Source organism: Sporobolomyces salmoneus (assembly GCF_050403485.1).
Source record: "Sporobolomyces salmoneus JCM6883 DNA, S_salmoneus_JCM6883_v1_ctg1, whole genome shotgun sequence".
NCBI lineage: Eukaryota > Fungi > Basidiomycota > Microbotryomycetes > Sporidiobolales > Sporidiobolaceae > Sporobolomyces > Sporobolomyces salmoneus.
In genome coordinates this window covers 781042-794072 of record NW_027481162.1, presented here as the reverse complement: position 1 = coordinate 794072, position 13031 = coordinate 781042, and the positions used below count along the sequence as shown (strand labels likewise).

Sequence of the window (13031 nt, the reverse complement as noted above, 5' to 3'; positions counted from 1 at the left end):
TCACTAGTTGAATATGATGTTACTCGAGTGAAACTTTGTCTTTCCGTCTTGTCCACCGTTCTCCTTTCCTTCGGTTTCTTTCGAACGTCTACGCTCTCACTCCTCAACGAACGAAATCTCCTGCTGTTCTTTTTCGATTGACACGTAAGGCGGTGATCGAGTAGAGGGTTGACGTGTCAGAGCTTGGAGCTCGAAGCTCGAAGGGAAGGAGTTTCGTTTTCAGATTTCCTACGAGTTTCGGAATACCCTTGAGCGAGTTGACTTCAAGGGAACCCGACGAGATCAAGGCGAGATGTAAGGCTCTAGATTGCACGATCCCGTCTCGGCGGAACAACAAAGAGCTGAGCTTGCGGAAACAAAGCGAGAGAGAACAGTTGTTTGATCGACCGGATCTTCGTCTCGTCTTCGACGGATTCGTCGAGGGGATTGTCCTGTCCGGCAATCGGGTAGAAAGCTTAAAGAGAGTTTTCTGAGCTGAGCGATCGGAACTTCGAGAGGCGGAAGGCGGAAGGGCAGAGAGAGAAGAACAAAAGGAAGAGATTGTCGAACGAATCGCCTTTACGGAGCGGCATGCGGGGGATAGGGAGTCTCGTTGCCGAAGTAGGTTGGGCGCGAGCGGGAGCCCAAGCAGCGACAAGGAAAGCAAGAGCGAGAGAGAGGAATTCGAAGATGCGACGATATCCAATTTTCCCTTGGAGAACGGGCAAAGAGAGGCTCGAAGAACACTTTCAGACAAGATCGCTGATTTGTTTTGATCGTCGTAGGTAGAGAGCTCTCGGAAAGAGCGCGTCGCAGTCGTCGTTCAAGACAGGAGAGTATTGACGCGAGTGAACGCGAAAGACAGAGGGAAGAGAAGATCGGATGGGAAAACAACACTCTCCTCTCTTCTCTACCTTTCACGACCTCTCGACACCTTGCAGAGTGAGAGGGATGGATAATCTATCGAGGTGGAAGAACGCAGGGTCAGGCGTGAGTGTCCCCTCCTCCCCCTGCTGCTCTCAGATCGCCACCTCTTTCTGACTCCTCTCCCTCTCGAACACCGATGATGATGACACAGTTCGATCTATCCAACGTATCCACGGACCGACGTCGTTCATCCTCTTCTACCGCTTCTACTTCGCAATCTCGCCGAAGGACAATAACTCAACAATCGACTCGTCCTCCTCCTGCCTCGACCAAGATGAAGCCTAAATCGAAACCGAAGACTAAACAAGCCCTCCTCTTCTCACGAGACAAGACACCTCTCATAACGCCCCGAGAAACCTCAGCGATTTGGACGAAAGCGCCTCCGAAGACGACTCAGTCGAAATTGAGTTCGAGTTTGTTCAAACCGAAACCTCGTGAACCGCTCAGACCGAAACCCTCGAATAAACAAGGACGAGGGGGATTGGAGTTTGGAGATCCAGACGACGACGAAGAGGAGGAGGAAGAGGACGACCGTCGAGATACGCCGAAACCTTCGACCTCCTCTGCTGCGAGAAACTTGAAAACTCTTTCCAATTCCACCTCCGGTTCCGCTTCAACCTCTACCTCCTCCTCATCTCGATGGAAAGGCAAGCTCTCTTCCCGCCCCGCGCCTCACCAACCCCTTGACTCGACTTCCTCGGCTCCCTCTATCGCTCGTCGAATCCTGAACCCTTCTACCTCTCAACGTCTTCGCGGCCCAACAATCGAATTCGACCGTTCCGACGACTCGGCTGAAGACGATGACGACGAGATGCTCGGTGAGACACAGAGAAGGAGGAGGAAACGATGGGATTTGGGGGAGAAGGATGGGAAGTTGGATCTGGTCGATATGGAGGAAGCTGGGGTGGATGTTACGGGCGAATTCGACAGGAAGAGTGGATCACGATCACGAGGAATGGAGGAGGATGGGGAACCGTCGTTCGCAAGGAGGAAAGAATCCGTCAACGCTCAATCGACTGCTCGCTCTAAGGCTCATCAGCGTCAGCTTCCGACACAACATTCAACGACCTCTTCCTCGACATCTTCGGCAGAAGACGTTCAAGCAAGATTAGTACCCGCTTTCAATAGGAGTAAAACCCAAAGTCGGATTCTCGTTCCCGATTCCGATGAACCGTCACCGATCGAGGAAGAAGAAGCAGAAGGAATGGATCAAGAACCCGATACTGAACTCGACGAAGAGGATGAGGAAGAAGCGGTGGAGAGATCAAGGACACCTCGAAGCGTCTTCAAGGATGAAAGGACGGATGGCGACGATTCAGGATTTGTCGAAGTCCTCGACTTACGCTCTTCTTCCCCTCCACCTCCGCAAGAAGAGGAGGAAGACGACGATGCCTCAATCCCCGACTCGCAGCCTTCCGTCGCATCGCACCTCTCTCATCCGCTCGGTTCTTCTCCCCCTCACCGTCGCTCCCGTTCCTCCTCAGCTACCTCCGTCATGATCATCGAGAAACCTTCCCCTTCTACTACTCGACGTCCTCTACTTCAACCGACCGAATCCGCTATTCTCATGCCTCCTCCTCCGCTCGACCCCGATGCGCCTCCGAGGAAAAGGTTAAGAAGAGGACCTCCACCCCGCAACAATCACAACAGCAACAACGCTTCTTCGGCTCCTTCGACCTCACGAGTACTCGTCGAAGATACTCAATACTCCCTCTCCCTTCCTCTCTCTCCTCGCCAAAACTCCTCAACTTCAGCTCGACCGTTCCCCATCGTATGCGACGAAACTCAATACGACGATGCCGAGGAGGAATTGAGGAGATGGAATCAATTACATGTGAGGTTACCTTCGGATTTACCGAGTTTGGATTCGGATCAAATCGTGCTTCCTTCTCCACGACCTTTACGTCCTCTCAAAACCCTCTCTCTTCCCACGACAACTCCCGTTCTTCAAGCTCAAGCTCAAGCTCAAGCTCAAGAACCCGTTGGAGACGTCGACGTCGGAATCGAAAGAGAGGAAGTTGGAGAGGGGACGGTTTCGAAGGAATGGGAGAATCTGAAAGAAGCCTGGAAAGGCTCTAAGCCCCTCACTCCGCCTCCACCTCCTCTACCTCGTCAATCTCGACTAACTGAACACTTCTCACTCAACAACAACAACAACGACGACGCCGAGGGAGAAGGAGAGGAAGTGGTTATTGAGGACTCGCAGTTGGAGATGTTTGCGTTGGAGAGAGCGGTGAGGGAAAGTATCCATGGCTTAGGAGCGCCGATGAAAAGGGTTGAGGAGGAGAGAACAGAGGAGAAGAAGGAAATCGAAATGGAGGAGAACGAGGATAAGGAGGGATCGATTTGTTCTTCACCTTTGACGGAATTATCTCCTTCACCATTACCGCCTTCTTCGCCTCCACCTCAACATCATCGACAATCCTCCGACGCTCAGGAGGCCGAGGCAGAGGAGGAGGAGGAGGAGGAGGAGGATCGAGATAGAGATCTCGTTTTACCCGATTCAGACGACGAAGACGAACGAATGATCAGTCCCCTCGCTGAAACCGAGAAAGGAGGAGGAGGAGGATCATTACTCAGTTCGAGTAGGAAATTCCCTAGTTACGAATTACCAAATTCTGTTCTCAATTTCTCCTCGAACGAAGAGAAGGAGGAGGAGAAGCGACCGGAAGAGGAGGAGGAAAAAAATATCGAGCCAGAACAATCAATGTGGGAATCTTACTGGACGCTCCCATCTCAACAAGCTGAGCATGAACACGAGGAGGAAGAAGAAGAGGAGCATGAGGAGGAGAGGACTAAAACCGTCACTGAATTATTACTCGAACAAGCTCCAGAGATTGATCTACCTCAGCCTTGGATCCCGATGATGGAGGAGGGGGAATCGATGATGTAGAATAGGCGGCGGACTCGAGTGGGGTCGTAGGTGTCTGGTTCGTGTTTGATCTTGTTTTTGTCACTTTTCTATTCGTTTTTCGCGCAACGTTTTACTTTCTCTCTCTCAAAAGGTGCGACGAGAGAACAGGGATGCGTATACAACAAAGATAGTCCTGCGAATAGTGAGAAAGAAGAATGAGAATCAAGCGAGTAAATCGAAATCGTCGAGTTCGTCCTGTCAGTGCAACATCGTAGAAACATCAGTCTCTTTCGTGTCACGAAGAGGAGTGAATCAGAGAATGAACTGACGTTGTAAGAAGCGATATGACGTTTGAGTTTCGAAGTATCGACCCAAGTAACGAAATCTTCCATATTTCTCGTTACCAAGAACGCTGGATCCGTGATCGTATCTGGTCCTACTCGTACATGTCCTTGTTCTACGTATGTGACCGCCTACCAATTCGCTCGAAAACGTTCAGTCAAAACACATTCAGAGAGCGAAAGAGAGAAGGAAGAGCTTTGGCTTACCATTTTAACCGTTTCAGCCATTTTCAATCTCACCATAACGACTGCTAATCTCCTCCTACACATAGCCCCAACCGTTACTTTCCCTTCCTTCTTCCCCATCCCTTCCTGTTCCTTCTCCTTCCCCTTGAACCCCTTCACGACCGTCGCATCACTTCCTTCAATATCGCTCATCTTCGCCCCTCTATCTACAATCCCCAAATCATACAGTTTCGAAAGAAGGAGATCTTCGTATTTAGTTCGGAATGGGTCGACAGGTGGGAGTCGGGATAAGAGATGAGAGATTCGTCGAACTTGTCCACAGAGTTTGTTGTACGTGTGGTAATCGTCCCGGTTTTGAACGTGGTATCGTCGCATCACTTTCGCTTCACGTTGGTTCGCATCCGATTTCCATTGAATGAAGTCGATCTAACAGTTCAAGAGATCAAGATGAAGGTCTGGGATGAGAGGATGGGAGAGGGAGCAGGATGGCGCACCTTCTTGAGTAGCTTCTGCTCATGATGCTTTAGTTGTCGCATGGTTGACTGACTAGCTGATCGAGTGAGTAAGTGTTTGCGGGAAAGTTGAGATGAGAGATGAGAATTCGGGGCAAAATTTTGCACCACAAGCGAGTTGAAATTGTGCGAAATTCCAGAGTTTGAATCGCTTCTCCTTCTCCCTCTCTCCCTCTCCTCCTCTCCTCCACCACACTTCGACTTTCTCTCTCGACTCGATACGACTGGGATCAAGTCTGCTCGACGTCGTGATGAAGAAGCCTTTCGTTTCGGCTGGATAAGTCGATTCGTCTGTCTCCTCCATTACGACTTCAAGCAAACTTGTTCCTTTCCCTTCTCCCTCTTCCTCCTTTCGACTCGTTCTCGACCGGTCTCTTCTTCCCGATCTATCACACAAGACGGGTTGCTCGACTTCCTCCCTCGAGTTCAGTTGGAGGTTCGGAGGTTGTATCGAGTTTCGACGAGTCAGTCTCGCGACACAGATGGACAGAAAAGAAAGGAACCAAACACAAAAAAGAAAGGACACAAAGGATGAAAAACTGTTACAATAACATTACAAAGCTCAACAGTCTTAACGCCTCTTCAGCGATTCAAAATATGTAGACAGAACTTCTGCAATTCTGATTTCTCCTTTTCTTTTTCGTTTGTTTGGTTTCATTTGCTTTCTTTCCGTGTCCTGGACAATCGAAATCATTCAACCTTATTTGGTCTTTCTGTGCGAGTGAGAGTGAGAGAGTTGGAATGTCGAGAGAGTGATGGAAGCGCTAGTCTCGAAACAAGACTTGATGGTTCTCAATTCGCGTTCATTCTCTTCCACGCAGCCTCGCTCGAGCTCGTCTCGCCTAACTGACTGATCGTCATATATCGTTCTATGCGAGAAATATCTAGTTAGCAAAGAAGGAAACATCTACAACAATCAAGCAACGAGGCATATAAGGCAAAAGCGAGAAAAAGTCTAAATCTATGAACGCGGAAACGACGACGAGAACGGCCCCATTCTGACTTCTAGGTCTGCAAGCAGAATACGGCGGCTGAGGGCGAATCGAGGGAACGTCGGTGGATCTATCTTGCGAGTGAAAGAGCGAGAGGACTCGAAAGGAGCGAAAGAACGACAGTGGTTGTTCCGGAGTGAGCGAGCAAAGGGGTAGTATGGTTGGCGACAGTTGGATATATGGATATGTATAAGAATGAATGAAAGACGAAAATGAGCGGGAGAATGGTCGAAGAAAGGTGAGGTTATTGCATAACTTCTGCCGCTGCGACTTCGATTGGTGTACCAGTTGTTGCTGTTGTTGTTGTTGTTGTTGTCGGAGCTGGTTGATGTTCTCCTCTGTGAGCTGCTGAGGCTAGGAACGCCGACCATCCGATTCTACGACCGCGACAGACAAGAGTCAGCGGAAACGGCGGAAGTTGACAAGGAGGAGATGCTTACGAGATAGCGTTCATAAACGGCGGCCGAGCATACACTGGTACGACCGCATGCATAAACACCGCACTAGGTCCAAAAACGGCCCATTGAAGTTTCACGGTTCCCCATAACCTCTCCTCGATTCGTTCTTTGATCCCTTGTTGTTCTACGCCTACGCTTACGCCTGGACCTGCGGTCGATCGTTGAGATGGGGGTATGGACCAGGGTCGACCTTCGAAGAGACCACCGCAGAGGTAGAAGTAACAGGTTGCGAAGGGGGAGAAAATTAACATGTCGGTTAAGGTGCGGGCGGCGATAGCTGTCATGGGAACAATCCGTGATCAGTGATCCGTTCTGAATATAGAGATCCTTCCAGTCTTATGCCTCTGCTTCCTCTCCCCAGCAGCTAAGTTCCTTCTTTCGCAAAAGCCGACAGTTTTCTTTCTCCTGACTTCCCTTTAGTCTGCGCAAATTGCCGGCTGACATTTACCTCTTCGACTAAGTCCCATCTTCCCGTTTCCCTCAGCCCTTCATACCCTCGTTCTGCATTCAGGTGTAGCCTTGATAGGCTGATCGCTGAACTTACTCGACCATTTTGAATTCTTGATGGTGATCCGATTCAAGCACCAATGCCATCGATTCTACAGCATCAACTCAACTCAATCAGCTACACGCCTCACCAGATAGATAGACAGAAAGAGGAGAGAGAACCTCGCGCGGCTAAAGAGCTGCTGAAGACTTACCGAGATTGGAGCGAAACAGAATGCACCATAGTACATCAACCTCCTCGTTTTATACCACTGTATACATTCATCCCTCATCAGCAACTGCACGTTGGGAGAGAGAGGAGGTTCGTGTTGATTGAGAGCAAGAAGACACTCACTTCTACCTGATTGAACTCCTTCTGCTGGATCCCGAGCTGATACGTAAGGTCTCCTATCCCACTGGTAATCCCTCCCGTGGCGATTTGTGTAGGTAACGTGTGATTTTGAAGTAAACGAACTGCGAGCATCAATTTTAGCCGACTCGAATCAGTCAGCGAATGAGGTCCCATATGATGAGGTCGAGGGAAACTGACTGTATCCTTGGAAGATGAACGCCATTCACTTCGCCGGTGGTGAGAGAGAAGAGGGTCGAGTCGCGTGTTTGGTGAAAAAAATCAGAGAAGAAAATGTTCTCGATGCGAGGGAGTTCGAATTTACCGTATACCCGCTTCTACGCGATCCCGTGTTCCAATTGTTCTAGACGTCTAGCCGCAAGCGAGTCAAACTCTCTGTCGGCAAACCGTCGAACGAAAACTCGACAATCTCTGTCCGACTACATAGGTCCGACTCGAACGAACAAGTCACTCCCTCGGTATCTTATTTCGCCCATTTCCTCTCATCTACCTTTAACAAAGCCCTCTCTAAAGCATCCCAATCTTTACACCAAGCTCCCTTCTCACTATTCATTTCCCTCGCCCTTTTCAACGCAATCGAATAACTCGCTCGATCTCCTTCGATTAGGATTGGGGAATGTGATAACTTCTTGCCGGATTTCGACCAGGGAGTTGGGGCTTTCGAGGAGGAGGAACGAGAAGAGGGAGCTGGGAAGAATTGGGAGAGGAATGAGGAGATTTTCTACCGAAAACGAGGGTGGTTAGTCACAAACGACGGAAGCAGAGGGACTAGTGAGGCGTACTCCTTCTTTCTTGTTATTGTTCTGAGGTCTGATCAAAGGGTGATAGGGTTTCGGACCCTCACTCAGCGGTCCTAATAATTGAATCTTTCTCAATTCAACCTGTCGAGGTTTTTGTCCAAACTTTGAGGCTAGTCGAGTGAGGGGAGAGTGAATAGAGACGATTGAATCGGGAGGGAAGGGGAGGGAAGAGTTCCTCGAAGCGGGAGTACGGTGCAGGGTCATTTTCGTCACGAGACTAGTTTCGTGTGCGAGTCAGTACGGCGGTTCGACAGGTTGTAGGAGAGGCAGAGGTACTCACCGAGAAGGTGCGAGGGTTCCCCAGGCTACAGCGGCAGTTCCTACTCCAGCAGCTCCAATCGCGAGAGTGTAGCGTTTCCATTTCGGTGCGACTTCATGCTCACCCGTTTCTCTGGTCGACGGAAGAGGAATTAGCGTCCAGGTACGAGTCAAGGAGACAAGAGCTCACTCGTTGTAGACCCTGAAACGAGAGGAAAGGAAGTCAGTTTCGAAATACGCGAGGGAAGCAGTAGAAAGTGACTCACGCAATTCCGACTCTCGCCAAGTCCGCCGTCACGAAGCACTGCAAGGGTTCGAGCGCTCAGCTTTCGTCCAAGTCAGATGAGGCACCGAGACACTCACGAAGACACCAACGACAAACGCAGCAGACATGATCAACGGTACGTTGTAAGGAGGGGTTGTTGTGTAGATGACTTCTTCTGCAGGTGCTGACGCTACTGTTGAGGCTGATAAGCACGAGAATAGAGAAAGGAGTCAGAACCGATCAGAATGTGGAAAAGAAAAGAATTGAAAATCCATCGACAACACGAAAACACAAAATGTGGGTTTGCTACTCAGCTTCTTTCTCCCGGCGACAACAACATAGTTTCGATATAAACATATATATACCACTTCTCCCCCTGCGTCCTCCCTCTGTCCGTTCGTTTAGGTTGACTTACCGTCATTTTGAATTCCCGCGTCCCCTAATCCTCCCTGCGCAACATCCGTTCCCGCCTGATTCTCCCTCGCCCTCTTCTCATCCGTCATATCGTCCTCTTTCTGATGCTTCGTGAACTCCTTCTCGATCGTCTCTGGCGTAACTGGGTTTTCCTCTGCTCCTCCTTCAAAGAGAGCGTTCCCCGATCCTCCAGATTTCCCAACATCGGTACCGGCTTGTCCAGGTGCGGGGGCTGATGCGTAGGCTCCTCCAGCTGCGGCGGTAGAGGGAGAGGGAGAGGAGAAAGATTTCGGTTTACGGGAGGAACGATCTTTCGAGGCTTTCGAGAGGAGAGGCGAGGAGGTCGAGAGGTAGCGAACGCTCGATTGGCGTTGGAGCAAGAGGAGTTGAGAGGTATAACGCTGCATGATGGAGTTGGGTGAAAGGGTATGAGGTCAACCAGAGGAAGTTGGGAGAGTTTCGCTTCTTTCGCTTCGATTCGTCACTTTCGATTTCTCCGATCTGTCAGGAATCTGCTATAGCTCGGCAGCGATTCGAGAAGCGAACCTTCACGCTCGGACTCGCCTCCAACTCTCTGAACTTTCCGCTGCGACTCCACCTCGTCCGACAGATCATTTGCGACTTTATGCACGTCTATGACATCGGATAGACTCATGGTCGACATTACATACGCTTGCTCGAGAATCTCGACGGAGGACCAGTCTCTTCGTCTCGTTTCAAACTTTCCCGTCTCCTTTCACGGCTCTTCGACTTGTCATACGCCGTCAAGCATATCACTTTACGCCGCCCAGAACATTCCAAGGACATGAAAGGCAGCGCAGCAAGAGGACACCGCGAATCGACGGATGCGCGGGCATTCTCTTCGCTTTGGAACGAATCCTCAATTGGCTCGTTAGCATTCGACGGCTTGAACAAGGTACATCAAACAGCTGTCGCTCCGCTGATTGAAAGATCTGACCAAGAATACCCCTGCGGTGCTCTGCGCGGCGGAAGACTCGATGACCGGCGGAAACTTCAGGTCAAAACTTTTAGAGCGAATACGAGAGGCGCTATAATAGGTCTTCCTGCTGATGCGATGATGTCCGTGGCTCAGTGTCGAGAAGTGCAGCGCTTCACAGATCAGATGATATAGTTCAGGAAGCGGAGTTGCGAGACTGGGAGATAGAAGTCGCTGGTTCGCAAAGGAGTCCGAGCATCTTTACTTGCCTCTCCGCTCGGAATCACGAGGCCTCCTTCCGATGCGACGATCAGAAGAGGCAAAGGTTTATGTACAGGGACTAGCCATGGAGGAATCGGGCTCGAGACAGCGTTGGCGAGTCTTTCGCAAGAAGTTGCGAATTTTGATGTTTCGTCGAAAAATTCGATTTTCTCCGAGCATTTTCGCCAGTCTTTCAATGAACCAAACCGTTTCTTAAAAACGCTAAGCTCGGGGATAGACCACTCGCGACGAAACAAAATGAGAGTTTTCGAGCGCGTCATCCGAGTCCGACAGCTTTCACGCCAATCTCTCTTCTTCTCTCTCACTCCTCGAGTCGACATCCAGCTACGATGCTGGCAATACGGCTTAAACTCCTACCAAAGCCGTCAACAGCAATCAACCGGTCGATCTCTCGCCTAACAGTTCGATCTCGCCCTACATCTCTTTCCCCCTCTCGGCCCTACAGCTCTCACTCTAACCACTCCTACTCCTCGTACTCTTCTTTGCGATATGCTTTCCTCCCCGTCTTACTCGGAATCGGAGGAAGTTCTTCCCTCCTCCTCGATTCGACCCCACCTGAAGCATCGAAACCATCACTGAAGACGATCCTGAAGAACGTCGAACAACCCGATGAAGACGAGTTCCTCGTATCAGCGAACTGGGAGACGGATGCACGGAGGAAGAAGAGCGTGATTAGGAGATTCTTTCGGATTTTGAAGGAATACTTGCTCGAACCGATTTCGACCTCGTTGAGGTTCTTACATCTCGCATTCCTCTTCTTACCGGTACTCGTGACGGCCCCGATCCTCGCGTTGGAATTTGTGGGAGAAGAGACGGTCGTCAAGGGAAGGAGAAGGGAGAAACGAACGAAAGAAAGAACGACGACGAGATGGTGGTATCGGCTATTAGTGCATCAGATGGAATGGGCAGGTCCGACGTTCATCAAGGTCAGCCACTCTCTTTCATTCTCCTCTCGAGAAGAATCGCAGTTTGACAGTTTCCGTTTTTCGTTCTTCAGCTCGCTCAATGGGCAGGATCTCGTACCGACCTATTCCCCGCCGAGCTTTGTCTCCTCTTCAGTAAACTTCATTCCCAAGGCGTCCCTCACTCGTTCCGACACACGAAGAAAGTCCTCCAACGAGCATTCGGTCTCCCTTTCGAAGAGATTTTTTCCGAATTCCGACAAGAACCTCTCGGAACGGGTGCGATCGCTCAAGTCTACAAAGCCGTCCTCAACCCTGATCTCCTACCTGAAGACTATCTCGCCCTGAAACACGTCGACGAACCGGGAGTCAATCCCGTTAAGAAGATTCGGAAAACTGTTGCCCCCCTCACCGACGATCAGACGCCTCCGAGAGTACCGAGCGCAGAAGTAGCGATCAAGGTTCTACATCCTGGAGTCGAGAAGATGATCAGGAGGGATTTGAAGATTATGATGTTTTTCGCGAAAGCGTTGAACGCTTTACCAGGGATGGAATGGTTAAGTTTCCCAGAAGAAGTCGAAGTGTTTGGAGAGATGATGATGAGTCAAGTTGATCTACGGATTGAAGCAAACAATCTCGGTACGTCGAGACTCCTCCCTCTTTCTCGAGCGAGATTTGCCTCCTTAACCTTGACTTTTCGTTTACTTTCAGTCGAGTTCGAACAAAAGTTCATGCATCGACCCACCGTCTCATTCCCTCGAGCGATGAAGAAGTACACGTCTCCGAAAGCTCTGATCGAAGAGTTTGAAGACGCCGTTCCTCTCGAATTGTTCCTCAAACACGGAGGAGGAGCTTTCGATCACAGGATCGCTAATCTTGGACTCGATGCTTTCCTCGTAAGTTACTTCACTATCCAACAGGAATAGGGGCAGTAGCTGATCTACTGTACTTGTGCAGAACATGCTCCTTATCGACAATTTCGTTCATTCTGATCTTCACGTGCGTTTCAATTGCTTCTCTCGCTTCAGGAGCATCGATCCTGAGAAGGCCTGATCGCACAGCCCGGTAACATCATGATCAAATTCTTCAAACCGACTACTCGTTCGATTCTCTCCTCCCTCATCGCTACTATATTCGATCGACCTGAACCCGATGCGGCCGAAGCTCCTTCGAACGTCAACGGAGTCGACATCGTCCATCGGCTCCGCTCACTCAAGAACGATCGAACGGCGTGGTTGCAAGAATTGGAGAAATTGAACGAAGACGGTTATCAACCCGAAATCGTTTTCATCGATACCGGACTCGTCACTCGACTCAACGACCTCAATCGCCGAAATTTCCTCGATCTCTTCACCGCCGTCGCGAGCTTCGATGGATATCGAGCTGGAAAACTCATGGTTGAACGATGTCGAGCACCCGAACTGGTTCGAGACGAAGAAGGATTCGCTCTAAGGATGCAACACCTCGTCCTTTCGGTCAAGTCTCAAACGTTCTCGCTCGCAAAGATTAGGATCGCCGATGTCTTGTCGCAAGTGTTGAATAACGTGAGGGAGCATCACGTTAAAATGGAGGCGGATTTCGTCAATACCGTCATTTCGATCCTCCTCCTCGAAGGAATCGGAAGACAGTTGGATCCAGAGATGGATCTTTTCAAGAGTGCTTTGCCGATCTTGAGGAAACTCGGTAAACAAGTTAGTACGGATCAGGTCATGAGTCAGGCGGGTAAAATCGATGTGAAGAGTCTCGGTAGCATGTTCAAGGTCAGTCAAGCTCTCGTCTCTCTTACGGAAGCGATGAACTGATCCCGTTTCGCTCGAGTAGATTTGGGTCTGGATCGAAGCTCGACAATTCGCTTCGATCGCAGTGAGCGAAGTCGACGAAAGTATTCGCTATGACAAGTGAGTCGCCTTGTCCTCCTCTCGGCCTTGTATTGAACAGGTTACTGATCGACGTTTCTCCTTCTGCAGCCTCGTCCCTAGCATCTAAAAAAAAAATGAGCCTCGTTGCTGCATTTCCCTCTTACCCTATTCCGCTGTTCTCGTCGTGTCTCTATCCTGTTGCTACTCTC

General features: G+C 50.1%; 5 protein-coding genes across 5 annotated transcripts; 2 read left to right on the top strand and 3 right to left on the bottom strand.

Moving 5' to 3' along the window:
• Window positions 1-1042: 1042 nt before the first annotated feature.
• JCM6883_007604 (uncharacterized protein) lies at window positions 1043-3799 on the top strand (the record flags this gene model as incomplete). Its single annotated transcript, XM_076628435.1, has 1 exon — window positions 1043-3799. The coding sequence occupies one exon, from the start codon at window positions 1043-1045 to the stop codon at window positions 3797-3799; it is 2757 nt and encodes a 918-aa protein (XP_076491836.1).
• A 183-nt stretch (window positions 3800-3982) lies between these two features.
• Window positions 3983-4823, bottom strand: IMP3 (snoRNA-binding rRNA-processing protein IMP3; the record flags this gene model as incomplete). Its single annotated transcript, XM_076628434.1, has 4 exons — window positions 3983-4015; window positions 4090-4233; window positions 4309-4713; window positions 4782-4823. 4 exons carry the CDS (start codon window positions 4821-4823, stop codon window positions 3983-3985), a joined length of 624 nt encoding a protein of 207 aa, XP_076491835.1.
• Window positions 4824-6035: 1212 nt separating this feature from the next.
• JCM6883_007602 (Mpv17/PMP22 family protein) lies at window positions 6036-7310 on the bottom strand (the record flags this gene model as incomplete). Its single annotated transcript, XM_076628433.1, has 6 exons — window positions 6036-6168; window positions 6232-6526; window positions 6794-6848; window positions 6951-7007; window positions 7091-7209; window positions 7286-7310. 6 exons carry the CDS (start codon window positions 7308-7310, stop codon window positions 6036-6038), a joined length of 684 nt encoding a protein of 227 aa, XP_076491834.1.
• A 258-nt stretch (window positions 7311-7568) lies between these two features.
• Window positions 7569-9249, bottom strand: JCM6883_007601 (uncharacterized protein; the record flags this gene model as incomplete). The annotated part of the gene is made up of 7 exons (XM_076628432.1): window positions 7569-7826; window positions 7888-8122; window positions 8186-8296; window positions 8354-8365; window positions 8430-8467; window positions 8527-8630; window positions 8844-9249. The coding sequence occupies 7 exons, from the start codon at window positions 9247-9249 to the stop codon at window positions 7569-7571; spliced, it is 1164 nt and encodes a 387-aa protein (XP_076491833.1).
• Window positions 9250-10390: 1141 nt separating this feature from the next.
• CQD1 (Cqd1p) lies at window positions 10391-12949 on the top strand (the record flags this gene model as incomplete). The annotated part of the gene is made up of 7 exons (XM_076628431.1): window positions 10391-10987; window positions 11059-11602; window positions 11675-11859; window positions 11921-11962; window positions 12025-12723; window positions 12785-12861; window positions 12931-12949. 7 exons carry the CDS (start codon window positions 10391-10393, stop codon window positions 12947-12949), a joined length of 2163 nt encoding a protein of 720 aa, XP_076491832.1.
• Window positions 12950-13031: the final 82 nt, after the last annotated feature.